This window comes from Macaca fascicularis, chromosome 12 (genome assembly GCF_037993035.2).
Source record: "Macaca fascicularis isolate 582-1 chromosome 12, T2T-MFA8v1.1".
Taxonomy (NCBI): domain Eukaryota; kingdom Metazoa; phylum Chordata; class Mammalia; order Primates; family Cercopithecidae; genus Macaca; species Macaca fascicularis.
Window position 1 is genome coordinate 39,716,474 of NC_088386.1, and position 15,051 is coordinate 39,731,524.

Below are 15,051 nucleotides of genomic sequence, written 5' to 3' on the forward strand. Positions count from 1 at the left end.
TTTGCAGTAATGGCATTGAACTATTTCTGGGTTTCCTAGCAGTGATCCTCTTATAAAATAGTATAGAAAAATACTTTTCAATAAAAGTGAGTTCGTTTTTTCTGTTTTAAAAAGTTAAAAATTCCCTTTGAAAATCCTGAGGCTTTTTCTAATACTAAGTAATGATACAAAAAGAAAGCTAAGAATCATTACATTTGAATAAGAAATTCCATAATACAATCGCTACATGTGCACATGCAGGCCCCCCCTCCACACACACACACACACACACACAAAATATACATATAATATATGCTTTGAATTATATTGGCTTTTATGAAAATATTTCTCATTGTATTTAAATTTATAATAAAGGAAAAAATAATGACAAAAACTAATTCATATTCTTATCTACTTAAATTTTCTAAAAATCTTGGAACCACCAGAACAGTCTGAATACAAATAAATATCTGTATCAATACTGGATACACAGAGAAACTACAAGCTAAAATCCCCCCATACCCTATATTTTAGATCTCTACTATAGTGAAAGATAGGTTACCAAGTGAGGGAAATTTCCTTAGAAACATATTAGAGTAAATGACCCTTTCAGCATGCTGACTCAAGTGAACATTGTTCAAATGGTACCAAAGTAAACAAACAAAAAAACCTCAGAACTATATTCAAAGGAAGAAACTTACTTCTTAAAGCATATTGCCTTATTTACCTTTATATAATTTGTGCCTAGCACATAATGTGTGTTCATCAAATGTATACCTGCTATTCCAGATCACTGAGGAGGAAACTGGCTTTTCTGAACTACATACCAAGTATAGCGACAAGCAGAAACTACTCGTTCATTTTCACTCTGAGATCTGGCATAATACATGAATGCTACAGATGCACTTAGTACCTTACTTTTTGGCAGAGGGGAAAGTGGTAAGTTTGACAAGTTAATGCCAAATAATGAATCACTTACTGATTGTGTGTATTTATATACACAGTCATACATTGCTTAATGATGATACCTTCTGAGAAATGTGTCATTAGGCAATTTTCTTATTGTGTGAGCATCACAGAGTATACTGACACAAATCTAGATGGTGTAGCCTACTACATATCCATGCTATATTTGCATAGCCTATTGCTCCTAGGCTACAAACCTGTACAACATGTTACTGTATTTAATATTGTAGGCAACTATAACACAGTGGTATCTGTGTATCTAAGCATAGAAAAAGTAAATTCTGTAGTAAAAATAGGCAATTACCTATCTTATGGGACCACCATTGCACATGCAATCTATCGTTGACCAAAATGTTATGTGGCACATGACTGTGTATTTGTGTAGATATATGTGTGTGTGTATGTATATATATAACTGTATTTAAGTGGAAGAAAGCAGAATTACATTAGATTTTTAAAGAAAAATTTTAGAACATCTACGTACATACAGTAACTTAAAATGCTGCCAAAACAAACTTACTGAGCCAATGTAATGAGTAAATATGAATAATTTATTATTAGCATTATCTAGTTTTTAAAAGAATTATAACCACTAAAGTAGTTTAATTGTGACCTCTGTAATTTTGACTAAATTAATTTACATCCCAAATCCTTTTCACATAGATAGGACAAAGGTAAATTTCAGTTCCATTCCAGACAAATTTCATAACTAGTAAAATGCAAATAACACAACTTTCATCCATACTGCTAGTTCTTTTCCTGCCTTCCATTCCTACTATTAATGTTCTCATTTAGAATCTCACTATTTTTCTACTAGAGATTTAGAATCCAATGACCATATCCTATACTGATCAATGGTCTCCATCCAATACTGCTGTAATAATTGTCCTATCCAGTTTTCCTTACCTCACTCTCATGTTCTCTTATAGCTCTCATTGGTGTTTTTGCCTGAAAAAGCATCATTTCCCCTTATTTAAATCCCAGCAATGGGTCAGACACAGTGGCTCATGTCTATAATTCTTGAACTTCAGGAGACCAAGGTGGGAGGATAACTTGAGGCTAAGAGTTCAAGGCCAACCTGGGCAACATAGCAAGACACTGTCTCTGCAAAACAAAACTAAAAAGTAGCTGGGCATGGTTGCACATACGTGTACTAGCTAGGACTAGCTACTACAGGAGGCTGAGGTGGGAGGATCATTTGACCTGAGGAGTTCAAGACTGCAGTGAGCTATGACTGCACTACCACACTCCAACAGAGCAAGACTTTGTTTAAAAAAAAAAAAAAAAACCAGCCATGTAATGTAATTTTCCTTTTGCTCTCCTGTACTCAATTCATGTGGTTTGAATGGGGTTGACTCCACTTCCTGATTCCAAAGTGATGATGTAATATAGGCCTTGACAAACATGGTATCAGATGCATTTGTTTCATTAACAAGTCCAAAAGCCACATGATACAAAAAAAGTACAGTTGGTTCATCTCAAGACTTTGTTAGAACTTCTGAAGAAACAGGTACTCGCAGATAAGACAACTAAGCTGGTGGAACATAAGCTTAGCTCTGGGAGTGATCCATATGGAAAGAGCCTGTTCCAGCATGTAAAACACAGGAATGAAGAGTCAAGGATGCAGGAGAACGAATGACATCTCTGGATACAGCTTGCCCATAGACAACTACCCTAAGACTTTCAGTTACATGACTCAATTACATTTTCTTTCACGTTTATGTGATTTTGAATTGAGTTTGTATCGCACAAAAGAATCCAGAGTAACAAAGCTTTCGAATGCTGCCCATTACCTATAGTAAAAGCTCTACAAATTCTTAATCTTGAATTTAAGAATGTATATGAACTAGAAAAAAAATTGTCTATCACCCAACCTGATCTCCCATAACTTGTCCTAACTCAGAATATGTTCATGCTAAACCAAGCTTTTAAAGTTTCCAAACATTTCCCCATCTTTCCTATGAACTTTTGTTCACAATACTTCCTTCTCCTACAGTGCTCTTCCATTTCATCTCTATTTACCAAAATCTTTAACATCCCCTTAGATCTATGTCAGAATTTGCTAAGCAAGAATTAAACCCACTTCTCTGTACTGTACTTTTTTTTTTTTTTTTTTTTGAGATGGAGTTTCGCTGTTGTTGCCCAGGCTGGAGTGCAATAACATAATCTCGGCTCACCACAACCTCCACCTCCCGGGTTCAAGCGATTCTCCTATCCCAGCCTCCTGAGTAGCTGGGATTACAGGTGCCCACCACAACACCTGGCTAATTTTTGGTATTTTTAGTAGAGATGGGGTTTCACCATGTTGGCCAGGCTGGTCTCAAACTCCTGACTCCAGGTGATCCGCCCGCCTCGGCCTCCCAAAGTGCTGGGATTACAGGCGTGAGCCACTGCGCCCAGCCTTCTTCTAAACTTCTTCAGTGAATACTGCCCTCCTGTAGAACTGAGTATTCTGTGTGAGTTCTACAGTAATATCATGTGTATATGGTATACATGTCCTATGTCCCATGCCCTGTAGAGATAGCTAGCTAACATGACAGTCAAATGTCTTCTCTTTGAAAAGGCAAATAACCACGAAGGACTGAGGCTGAAAAAGGAAATGTGAACAAAGAAGTCATATTAGAGTGACTCCAAAGACAGAAGCACTGTTACACTTATTCCCCAAAAATCTCTCTAACTCTAAAAATTAAAGTTGAATATATACATATTTTTTAATTCAAGGAGACGTACAAATAAGCCTAGGAAAAAGCTAAATTAAATGATGCAGTGAATAAGCTGACAAAGTTGAATGAGAGTCACGACAAATTGTCGTTTATGTTAGAATTCCTTAAATCTTGATCTTGATGTTAATTCTTTGTTCATGACATCATAAAACTTAGGAACAGATAAAATCATAAACCTTCAGTTACAAATGAAAAAATAAAAATATTAAATACTCGAAAGTTAATACTAATACTCTAAAGTGTTTTTCAGGCCAAATAATTAATGGCAGAGCTGAGATTAAAACCCAGGACTGCTGATTATCCTACTATAGTATGCTGTTTCTTTCAAACACAAGTGGTTATTATTCTTTTGGTAAACTCTTTTATGTATATATACAATTTAAAATATTTTATTAAAGATCATTTAAAGATTTATTTTTGGGGGGCAGATTCTAAGCCAGGGGCTACAAACACAAAGGCCTAAATGGGCCAATTAAGCAACATAAATGTGAAAATTAGGCTGGTATAAAACAATGGTGACCATTATTAGTATTTGTGACCAAAATGAAGAATGTCTATCTGTCTAAAAGCATTAATTTTAAAAAATGTTTAAACAATTGCAGTGTCCAAGCAAAATACTTCTTTGGGCCAAATTCTAATGTCATTTATTCTGATAGTGTCTGTTCCATAAATTTAAAAGTCATTGTTCATGGGTGGCCACTGTCAAAACTAAAAAGCCTTAAAATACAATCACATGAAATTTTACACAATATCACAGGCACATTCTAGATCGGGGTGTCCAATCTTGGCTTCCCTTGGCCATGTTGAAAAACAGTCATCTTGGGCCACACATAAAATACACAAACAATAACAATAGCTGATGAGTTTTTTTAAAAATCTCATGTTTTAAGAAAGTTAGAAAATGTAAGAATTTGTGTTGGGCCACATTCAAAGCTGTCCTGGGCTGCAGGCTGGACAAGCTTGTTCTAGACTAGTATTTCCTGAACTAAGAAACTTTTTTTCTACAAATACTTTTATACAAGGGAAATTCCAGAAAATTATATTTTCTTTTGTCAAAATTTACATAACAGATAATGACAGCTTTCATAGTCTGATTAATATAACCCATGAAAGTGAAAACAATGTGTATGGAATTCTTTAGTTTAATCCAGTAAAACTGAGTAACACCAGCCCTTAAGTGACTAGTTTCTGTGTTTCTATGTAGAAGAGATGATATCTTTAGGCAGAGGATACTGGCAGTGCCCAGAGCACGAAAAAAGCAAGTAAATTAACAAAGTGAATGGCAACCATATTTTTCAAACTCTAATACATCATTCCTTTGACCATATTTTCTAAGCAGCTACTATCTGCTAGGTGGCATACTAGGTACTAGGGATAAAACAATAAACAAGATAGATATGACCATTGTCATCATAAAGCTTAGAATAAAATGGGGAGAAAAAAAATCAAGCATACAAAATTATTACAAGTTATATAAAATGTTATTACAGAGGGAGAAAGAGTGCTAAAATAGAGGTCTCATTTTACATCGGGTGCTCAAAAAAGGTCTCTCTGAAATGATGAAAACTTTAGCTACTTGAGAAAGCCATGAAGAACAAGGGGTGTGGGTTGGGGGCATGAGTAAGTACTGCCAACAAAGGAACCAGCAAGCAGTAATAGGACTTGAGGCAGGAAAAAGTTTGATGTTTCAAAGTGAGTAAACAAGGCCAGTGCTGCTACAGCACATTAACGAGAAGACAGGGTATGAGATGAAGTTGCAGAGGCAGACAGTGCCCAGTTCACGTGAACCACAGCAACCTTGTGCATACTCTGGATTTTACATAGGCAATAGGAAATCACGGATGGCTTTCAATCAGGGATTATTTAATCAAGGTTACAAGTATCAGCAAATGGATATAGGCACTAAGCTTTCTTTCAATCAACAAAGGGTTCACTAAGTGCTTGCTGTGTGCTAGCACCATATGTCCATGTTTGTCAAGTTTGGCTTTGTTATCACCAGTGCTAGCATAGGCACTGGCTCTTAACATAAAATCTCTTAATAAATACTAATGACAGAAAGAATAATGGAAACAAGCTTAGAAAAGAATGAAAAGATAACTAGTCTGGAGGAATTTTGACCAAACCATCCCACCCCTCAATGAGCTCTCAACTACACATATTCAACCAGGACTTTCTTCTAAAGAAGGGGAGGGCTACATTTTTATTATCAGTATGAGATGGTGAACAAAGAAAAACACAGGAGAGACTTTAGGAAAAATTTCACTAAAATACAGAATTATGTTCTTTAGAAAGACAAAAGGATGAAATGAACATTACTGCCCTTTTGTGAGCAGTAGGTGTGACTCAGCTCCTGCTTCCCCCTTGCAGTTATCTTTGTGGGCTGGCAGCTCAGAAGACCAGCAGGTCCATGGGGGTGAACAAACACCAGGGCCTGAACAATGGAATAGCATGAATAAATGAAAGATGAACAAGAATTAGTCATTAATGGAAAGGACAATGTGCTCCAAAGAGGGTAGCTGGCCAAATGTGACCCCAAGAAAATAAGAAAGCATGAAAGCTGCCTAAAGAAAGGATAAGGAAAGGAAAGGGCAACAGAGTATCTGCATTGTAGCTCTGGAGGCCCCATGTACAGGAAATCAGAGACAGTAGCAAAAGTAAACTTATTGACTAAGACCTTAATAAAAGCATAAAATCTTTCTCAGATAAACAAATAAATGTTAGAGATGAAAGCAGAATTAAATACATCTTTCATTTTTCTAATTTTTTTCCTGTCATATGCAGACTAACCATGAAGACACTCAACACTTAAAAACAACTAGATAAGAAGTGCTCTAAAATCAGACTAATAGTCTCAATTATTACGTTAAAAACAAGCACATTAATTATAAAAGCAAAACTATGATGGCCCTTATTCTACAGTCAGAGTTCTTTTATATAATATATTTTGCATCCATTTGGGGATGGGTTTTTTCCCCTTTTATCTTCCATTCCATTCATTAAAAATAATGATTGTCTCCCCTCTGTAAAAGTATAATAAACATCCAGTTTGTCTTTTAAAATACAGTTGTCAAATTTAAAGGGTAAATATACAAGAGATTTATCCTAGAGGTCTTTAAGGCACAGAGTTTGTTAGGAATAATGTCTTGTATCCATATGAACTGCTACCCAGGGAGCCGTATAGAACCTTACATGTAATATTTTATTTTTTAAAATAAGCTAGAAAGGATATTAAAAGTATCTACTTGAAGTTGCACTGCAGTGCTTAACTCCTGGGAAGCAATGGTTTCACAGTGCTTGCTACTAACTACACAAACACTTTTGAATTGGCAATCTGTGGTAAGAATAAACTACAAACTCCATAACAAGAAAACCTTGTCCCCCTCCTAACTGGAATATTTTCATCGAGAACACTGACAAAGGAACACAAAGGAACATGGAAAAGATGAAGCCTAGAAACCATCCTTTAGGGATAATGATGACAGGTTTAAGTTCTAGTTTTACAATGAAGAATGTGTGTGCAGGTGTGTATGTGTGTGTATGTATGTGCGCGCGCACGCACGCATATATGTGTATATGAGAAAGAGAAGAGAGGGGGAGAGAGGAAAGAGACAGACAGAAAGTGGCAGAGACTGACCAAATGGTTGGCTATTTGGTTTGCAGGATTATCCTACTTCAGTAGATTTGTAGATCTACTGAATCTAGGATGAGAATGGGATCATCCTAACTAATTGTCAGCTACATTTTCAACATAAAGTCAGCATGCCTAAATTAAACAATCCTGTCAATCAGAGGAAACTTTAGCGAGATGAAAATACTGTGGAAGAAGCCCTAAGGGCCATGCAAGTCTAGAATTAGGCCGCGGTGTGTGCTGGCTAGATAGGAGAGCAAGACTGGTACAAAAACAAACCAAAAGAAGACCCCACAACAAGGCAGTATAGGATAGCAAAGCTAGTAGGCTAAATGACAGAAAAGCCTCAAAAGAGGAAAATTCAAATGACCTGTGACTTTTGAGGATTAAGAGAACATCACAGATTCACAGACCCAGAAAACACGTGGTGTCTGGCCCTCCAGCGTCCAACAAGAATCAAGAACTGCAATATGTCTCAAGACTGGGTGAAGTACCATACCTACTTCTAATTGTAAAATACAATAATATATATTTTAATCAAGAAATACTTAGGTTTAATTTAATTAAATAATTTACCATGCTTTAACTGGAATTAAGACAGAATAGTTGTTAAGACAATGGACTTAAGAAGAACGAATAGTATATAGTCTTTGCAGGTGGCCAGACTTGAACTCAAATCACATATCCACCACTAATCCAGGCACTTTGCAGCCTCCCATCAGCCATTTATGGCAATCCAGGGGTTCTGTCCTCATGCTTGTACTTCATGGTTGCAGACATCACAACCAGTCAAATGTAAGAAAGGGGAGTTGGCCTTCTTCTTTTATAAGTAAAATTTAAAATCAAACCATTTTGCTGGAAGAACTCCCAGTAGTCACCCACTTAACTCTAATTTGCCACAACTTGGAGACTGATCAACCCAAGCTGCAAGGAGAGTAGGGAAAATTTGGCAAAGGAGAATGGGATCATCCTAACTAATTTAAGTCCATGTTGCTTCACTCCCAAGGGCTGGATACTTATCCATCCTAAAGAAAACTGTGATTCTGTTAACAAGGAAGAAGGCTGGTAAGTGGGCAATGATCAGTATCTGTCACAATACCTCAGATGAAACAAAAAATGTAATTGTAAGCATCTGAGGGTGAAAAAAAATGATTTTTAAATAACAGAGATTCTTTCAGTTCAGTAAAGATACTACAGAATGAAAAATGAATAAAATATCCTCGATATCTAGTTTAAGGTACAGTCTAAGAAAGTAGAAATGCTTCATCCTGGAACGAATGATTAACATTTCATAACACAAAAGTTAATGCCTTCCCTCAAGCCCCATAGTCAAAACTTTTTTCTGTATCTTGTGAAGTATCTAAGGCAAAGCTGTAATATAACCTAAGAATAACAATAACTATTGACAACTTTTGACAGAATAACTTGAGCTTTCGTAATCTATAATAAAACTAAACATCTCTAACATGAACCATGATATATTCTTTTAGTTGTCAAGATAAAGCAGAATCAAACTGATTAATTAGGCTGAAGTATTTATTCTTTTAATAATAAAATACATTTCAGATAGTAAGATTATAACAACAACAACTACATGTTCAGAAGTGAGAAAAACACCAATATGTACCTACATTCAAAGTCTTTCTCATCAGACACAATCGTATTTGTTCAGAGTATTTTGCATAGAAGGCAATATTGGTGTTTAATCATTTTACCTTTATGAGTTTTGATGATTTCATGTACCAAGTATACAAAAAAGTAACAATTGGAGAGCACAAATTTTTCATATCTTTAAAAATCTCCACAGATCTCAGACTTATTTGGTGTAACAAAAGGTTACTCTTGCACTTCAATCTAGGACTGAATGCACGTATTTGTTAACTTAGTATTGTGCGATCAAGTTTTCATGCTACTGCTATTTTTCTAAAAGTATTCAAAAAAGTTACTTGGTAAAGAGTAGAGAAGTTATCATTGTTCAAATATAAGTTAAACTAGCAAGACATGTCTTTGGGCTAAAGACTGATTACATTAGTATGGTTAACTGCAAAGGCTAAATGGCATACCTTGAAAGATGACAGACACCACTGTTAGGCTGTGGAGGTTATGGCTATCAGAGAGTAAGGCTTTATACATCATCATCTTTCAGATATCCACCTCCCAAATAAGACTGCTTCAAAGAGCACTGTGACACTTAGCCTCAAATGCTTCAGGCTTCAAAGGGAGTAGGGAAGCCATATGCGCAGAAGTGTTTGCTTGCTATCCACACACATATATTTGTGATACAATAATGTAATTCTGAAAAACTGCATAATCAAAATGAAATCAAACAACAGATATAGAAATGGCTCATTTTAATGTTCTAATCACTGTAGAAATTTATTATATTTAATGGTACTGTTAAATGAAAAAGTGCCATAAAGTCAACTGGATTACTTGACCTTAAGTAATATAATACAATTGGTGCTGCAAAAACACAATTAAATGGGATGTGAAAGCAACCATAAACAGTCATATTTTAACAAGCAATAGTCACAACTTTTATATTAACATGTTCATTGAAATTCCTCATACTATTAGTGACTCAACAATATTCACTTATTACTATATTCACAATATTCACTATATCAGAATATAAAACACTAAATTATGTAAAGAAGGATACACTTTACATTAAAAAAAAAAAATTCTGAATACGCACTAAAACAGCATTTTACTTTTAAAATCCTAAGCCATGTAACTGGAATGCTCACCGTTATTCCATCTGACGCTATGCATTCTCAGAGACGATACATGGCTTTCATACAGAAAATGGTTACTCTCTGAATTCCTCAAGTTCCTACTAGGAACAGCAAGTTACATTTAAGTCACAAGCTGCTATGTCTCCTGTGGCCACTTTACAAGCAGCAGATGGGTACAGGTACTGGAGGTAAGGTGGGCATTGCAGCTTCCAACATGCTCTTCCTCTAAGAACCTATCTGCTCTAACTCCATTCATTATCAGCCCAAAACTTTTCATTCCTGCCCAAACCAATGCAGTCCTACACACAGGCTTATCCCATTATTTAAAAAAGTACATAACACTTAAAGTTTTATATTATTTGTGATAATAAATGGCAAAAACATTAGCTATGTTAACCACCATAGGAGAGTCTTCCACTATTTAACCATCAGGAGAATACACAGGAATACATACAAATGGAGAATAAGGAGGAAGAGATGTTCAAGGGAATTCCATCCCGTCTCTTCTCTCAGTTAAAATGTAATGAGTATTTACCTCCATCTTTTCAGTGTGTCCCATAAGACTCTTATTTTCTAAATTATTATTATTATTATTAGGGATGAGGGTCTCACTCCATTGCCCAGGGTGGAGTGCAGTGGCACAATCCTGGCTCACTGTAGCCTTGAACTCCTGGGATCAAGTAATCCTCCCACCTCAGCCTCCTGAGTAATTGAGACCAGAGGCACATGCCACCATGCCCAGCTCATAAGACCCTTTCTAATAGGTCCTCCTATTTCCTACTTCCTAACAAACCAGAATTCAGAATTGAGTTCTGTGTCCCTCAAATCTACTCATCCTTCAAGAGTAGGTCAAAGGTTACCAACTCTATAAAGCCACTTCCAGTTTGTCACAGTCCAAATCAACCTCTCCATCTTTCACCTCTCATTGCACTTGCCTATCTCTACCTCAACACACTTTAAAGCCTTGGACATATCCGCCTTTCAACTCTGGTTATTCGTACAGAGCAGATACAATGAACCAAACTAGAAGATCTACTCTTAGGCCAAAAATTGTTACCCACACTCACACCCATGTACATAATGAAATCACAAGACAATGAGAAAACACATGTGGTTGGTTCTAAATGAAGCTTCTTTCCCACTGACCAGGTGTCTTTAGAGGATGAGTGTACTTCACTGCTCTGCTTTCTCTAAAGAAATATCTACTGTACTCATAATAACCAATTCCATAGTTGCAGAAATTCTCAAAGATGCTGATAGAGAAGCAACATCCTCGTAATAGGTATTTTTTTGTAAAAGCTGAAAATGCATCCTGAGCTCTAATTACCTGTAATGCTCACTGATGGGAATGGTCTGAGAGAAGTATAAAGCAGATGTCCGGGCTCTCCAATGCCATTTCTTTGCAGGAAGAGTATAAAGGACGCAGTCTCCTAACTCTTCTTGGAGAAGATCCACCAGCTGTTTATGGGAGCCTCCATAGAATGCTTCAATGATGAGGATACTCATTGGCCCGTTCAAACCTTCAGATCCTAGATAACAACCAAAAAATGTGTATTTTTCCATTACATACATGTATAAAATTTTTAATAAAAATAAGCTCAAATTTTATACTCAGAAAATACAAATAATTTAGCAATGTATTATTTTTTAAAATAGGCTTATCCCATTATTTTAAAAAGTATATAACACTTAAAGTTTTATATCATTTGTGTTAATAAGAAGAAATAAAAGCGTCTTTATTTTTCTGATTTGTTTTCCTCATGTCGTACGATTATCTCCCCTATGACTTTAGTTTATTCTCCAACACCACAAAGCTGAAAGCCCTCACCTGCTGTGATCACTCACTTCCTGGTTTGTTCGGCTGTAAGCCCAACTCAGTAATCTCAGAAACTACTTGACTTAGAGCTCTAGTCTTGGACAGTCACTGAACTCATCTCCTAATGACGACTTTCACTTCAAGAGCCCTTCATTTATTAGGCCCTTTCTTGTTCAGAAATTCTCTGATTCTGTAACTCTTGTATTACTACATCTCTAAATTCACCAGGTATAACTGCCCCTAGTGAATACGTATTTAAAAGAAGGCATATCAACCATATGCAAATCTCTATTTTCTAGTGTTAAAAACTTGAGGATGCAATTTCTTGAGACACTACACATACTTTGATCCCTTCCCAATATATCACCCCCAAAGGAACACCAAAACAATGTGGTAAAGTTGTATGTGCGTGAACCAATAAGATTTCTACAACTTTTCTTTAGACAAGCAACCTATTAAGAGAGATAAAGTAGCAATAATGGGGTTAATAAAGACATGATAAAATTTCATCACAGAGAATTTGCTATCAAGCAATTTTTCATTTTAATATAATTTTTGTTAATGTGCTCAGTGAAATAAAAAGATATCTATGAACATAAAATCTCTCATATACATCTCAAATTATATGTTATTTCCTGTAAGACATAGGGGAAAAACATCATTCCATGCATAAATGCTATATTGCTTAAAAAATATTCCAGATGTTTGAATTTTCCTTTATGACTTAAGTAAATATTACTCATTAAATAGCATATTGCTTTTCTTAATAATGTTGTTCCACAAAATTATTAGTCTCAATGACTCAATGATGTTCTTCACTAATAAAACTACACTTCACTTTGTTCAAAGTAATGGCCACTTAAATTGCATTTTAAAGCAAAAAGGCTTCTTTTTGATGTCTAAATTTTCCAATGAGCATTTGGGAGGATGGGGGAACATATTTATATATTATGTGGGCGGGGGGGTGGGGGCTGTGTATGTGTATTTCATTTAAATGCAAAATAAGAATCAGTGGTCCTCAGGTGGAAAAGGCACGAATCCTAAGATCAAGGACATACACGTTTGAACCTCAGCTCTGTCACTTCCAAGCTGTATGACCTTGGACAAGTTACCTAACTTTGTAGGACCCAGTCTCATCATCTCCAAAATAGAGACAACAGTACTAACCTCAGACATGTGTTGTTAAGATAAAATTAGAAAATGCATGTGAAGCACAGTAGACTACAAACAGTAAGAAGGTATTTAGCCCATCCCACCATTAGTATAAATCACTCTACTTAAGGAGAAAGAATCTCTTCAAATTTTCTACCATTTTAAGTTCAGTAATTTTCAATCGTGGTCTCCTACCCACCAAGAATAGATGAGGAAAATGGATATACATATGCGTTTGAAATTGCAGTGGGTGTTTACCCATTCCTTGTCAGTAGCTTGCATTTTAAACATGAATTTGAGAGCCCTGCAGGTTTTGTGAGTAAGAGGTAAGCTCAGAGTCCCAGCTATGCAGAGTTCATGGTCCACTGGAGACTTCTGTTCTAATAAGGCAGTGTTCAACAAGTTCACAGACACCCTCTAGGTTCAACAAGTGGTAGCCATTAATCCTTCAAATGATGGAAATTTCTAGAAAGTAACTGAAAAGAATAAAAGGCAATTTTGAAAATTATACCAAGAGTTTCAAGACAGAATATAAGCAGTTTCACATTAATTTGCTTACCTGATTACATCGTAGATATCTACTATCTTGCTTTATTTCCTCTGACCTACTAATGCTAAGGTGTATTAAATATATGCCCTGTATGTACTTAAAAGGTCTCTAAAGGCTCTTGTAAAAATGACCTATTTCCCCAAGTGATGAAATGTGATATAAACCACTCTAAAGAATACCTCACTCATCTAACCTCAAAGAAAGCAATATCAATATTGGAAAAGAAAACTGCTTTCTGATTCTTCATCATCTTGTCCTTTTCCATGATTAATCTAAAGTACATATCATGATGTTTCTTATGGGCCTGGTTCACAAGTTATCTGCAAATTATCAGCAGCCACTGTGGAGGCAGTACATGTAGGTGCTGCTGTAGATTCAAGACGCTCAGTAGGCAGAACTGAACACTAAGCACGTGGGAGGCTGAAAAATAGAAAAGGGGAAAAAAAGATTATAGCTATAGTAGATTTCCACCCCTCTGACAGTTCAGTAAGAAGAGTGAAATGTACAGGTTTGAACTAGCATTTACGTGAACATTTTTTCCATTGGCCAATGGGTGTGCCTGCATTTGGGGTGTTTTTCTAGGGAAAATAACTATGTCCTACCATCTCTGAAAACTATACTTAGTGGCTTTGATTCATGGAAATTTGTTCTACTTGTTTTGTGGAGACAGACATATCCTGGCAGTTCCCCTACTTACTTCTATTGCAACTTTTGCAGCAAGATGAAAATGCGTTCTTCCCTATGGTCTTCTTGAAGCACAACCTGGAAGAAAGATGATTCCCATTAGATACAAGTAAATGGGGGGAAGCTGGTTTTTAAATATATGATTCAAACCAAATGGCATATAGCACATTAAAGAACAGTTCAAATACTTTGGCTAAGCTTGAGTTTTCTTTTAGAAAACTGCTTGAAACAAATAAGCATGAGGTTGAAAAAAGAAAAAAAAAAAAAAACACTTCGCTGCTATGGTGGAATTTGCTAAAATACAAAGGGAATACACTATTTGCCCATTTCAGCAATAGTCAGAGAAAGCTACAAGTGGTCACCTTGATACCGCAGATGTTCACAAGCATGTAGGGTGAATACAGACATTTTTGCACCACTAGCAAAGGCTACTAAGGAGTACTTGGAACCACCAGTAATAGGGCCTCACTGTTTAAGGTGCTAACTCCAAACCAAGGACAGCGTTTCCTTTATAGGAGGAGGCTGTGGCCAGATGTTTGCCAGAAGATGGCAGACAGCCAAAAGTCTCCTATTGGTGCCTGAGTTTATGAGCCTGTTAAAGCATTGTCCCAAGTACCACCAGAAACCTTAAATTATGAAACATTTAAACTGATTAAGAATACCAGAATGAGGCTGGGTGCGGTGGTTCATGCCTGTAATCCCAGCACTGTGGGAGGTCGAGGCAGATGGATCACCTGAGGTCAGGAGTTCAAAAGCAGATTGGCCAACACGGTGAAAGCCTGTCTCTACGAAAAATACAAAATTAGCCAGGTATG

General features: G+C 36.2%; 1 protein-coding gene across 49 annotated transcripts in view; it reads right to left on the reverse strand.

Moving 5' to 3' along the window:
• The window catches only part of GTDC1 (glycosyltransferase like domain containing 1), a 376,361-nt gene that overhangs the window by 241,866 nt on the left and 119,444 nt on the right, over positions 1 to 15,051 (reverse strand). For 14 of the 49 annotated variants that reach the window (XM_074009034.1, XM_074009028.1, XM_074009012.1 and 11 more), the window contains 2 exons: positions 14,250 to 14,314; positions 11,362 to 11,563 (listed from right to left, as the gene is read on the reverse strand). In XM_074009034.1, the coding sequence (XP_073865135.1) occupies positions 11,362 to 11,540 (179 nt within the window). In that variant the 5' untranslated portion in view covers positions 11,541 to 11,563; positions 14,250 to 14,314. Of the gene's footprint in view, positions 1 to 11,361; positions 11,564 to 13,201; positions 13,479 to 13,561; positions 13,973 to 14,249; positions 14,315 to 15,051 lie in introns of all 49 variants that reach the window. The other 35 variants (XM_074009035.1, XM_074009030.1, XM_074009014.1 and 32 more) reach the window with 6 other exon arrangements.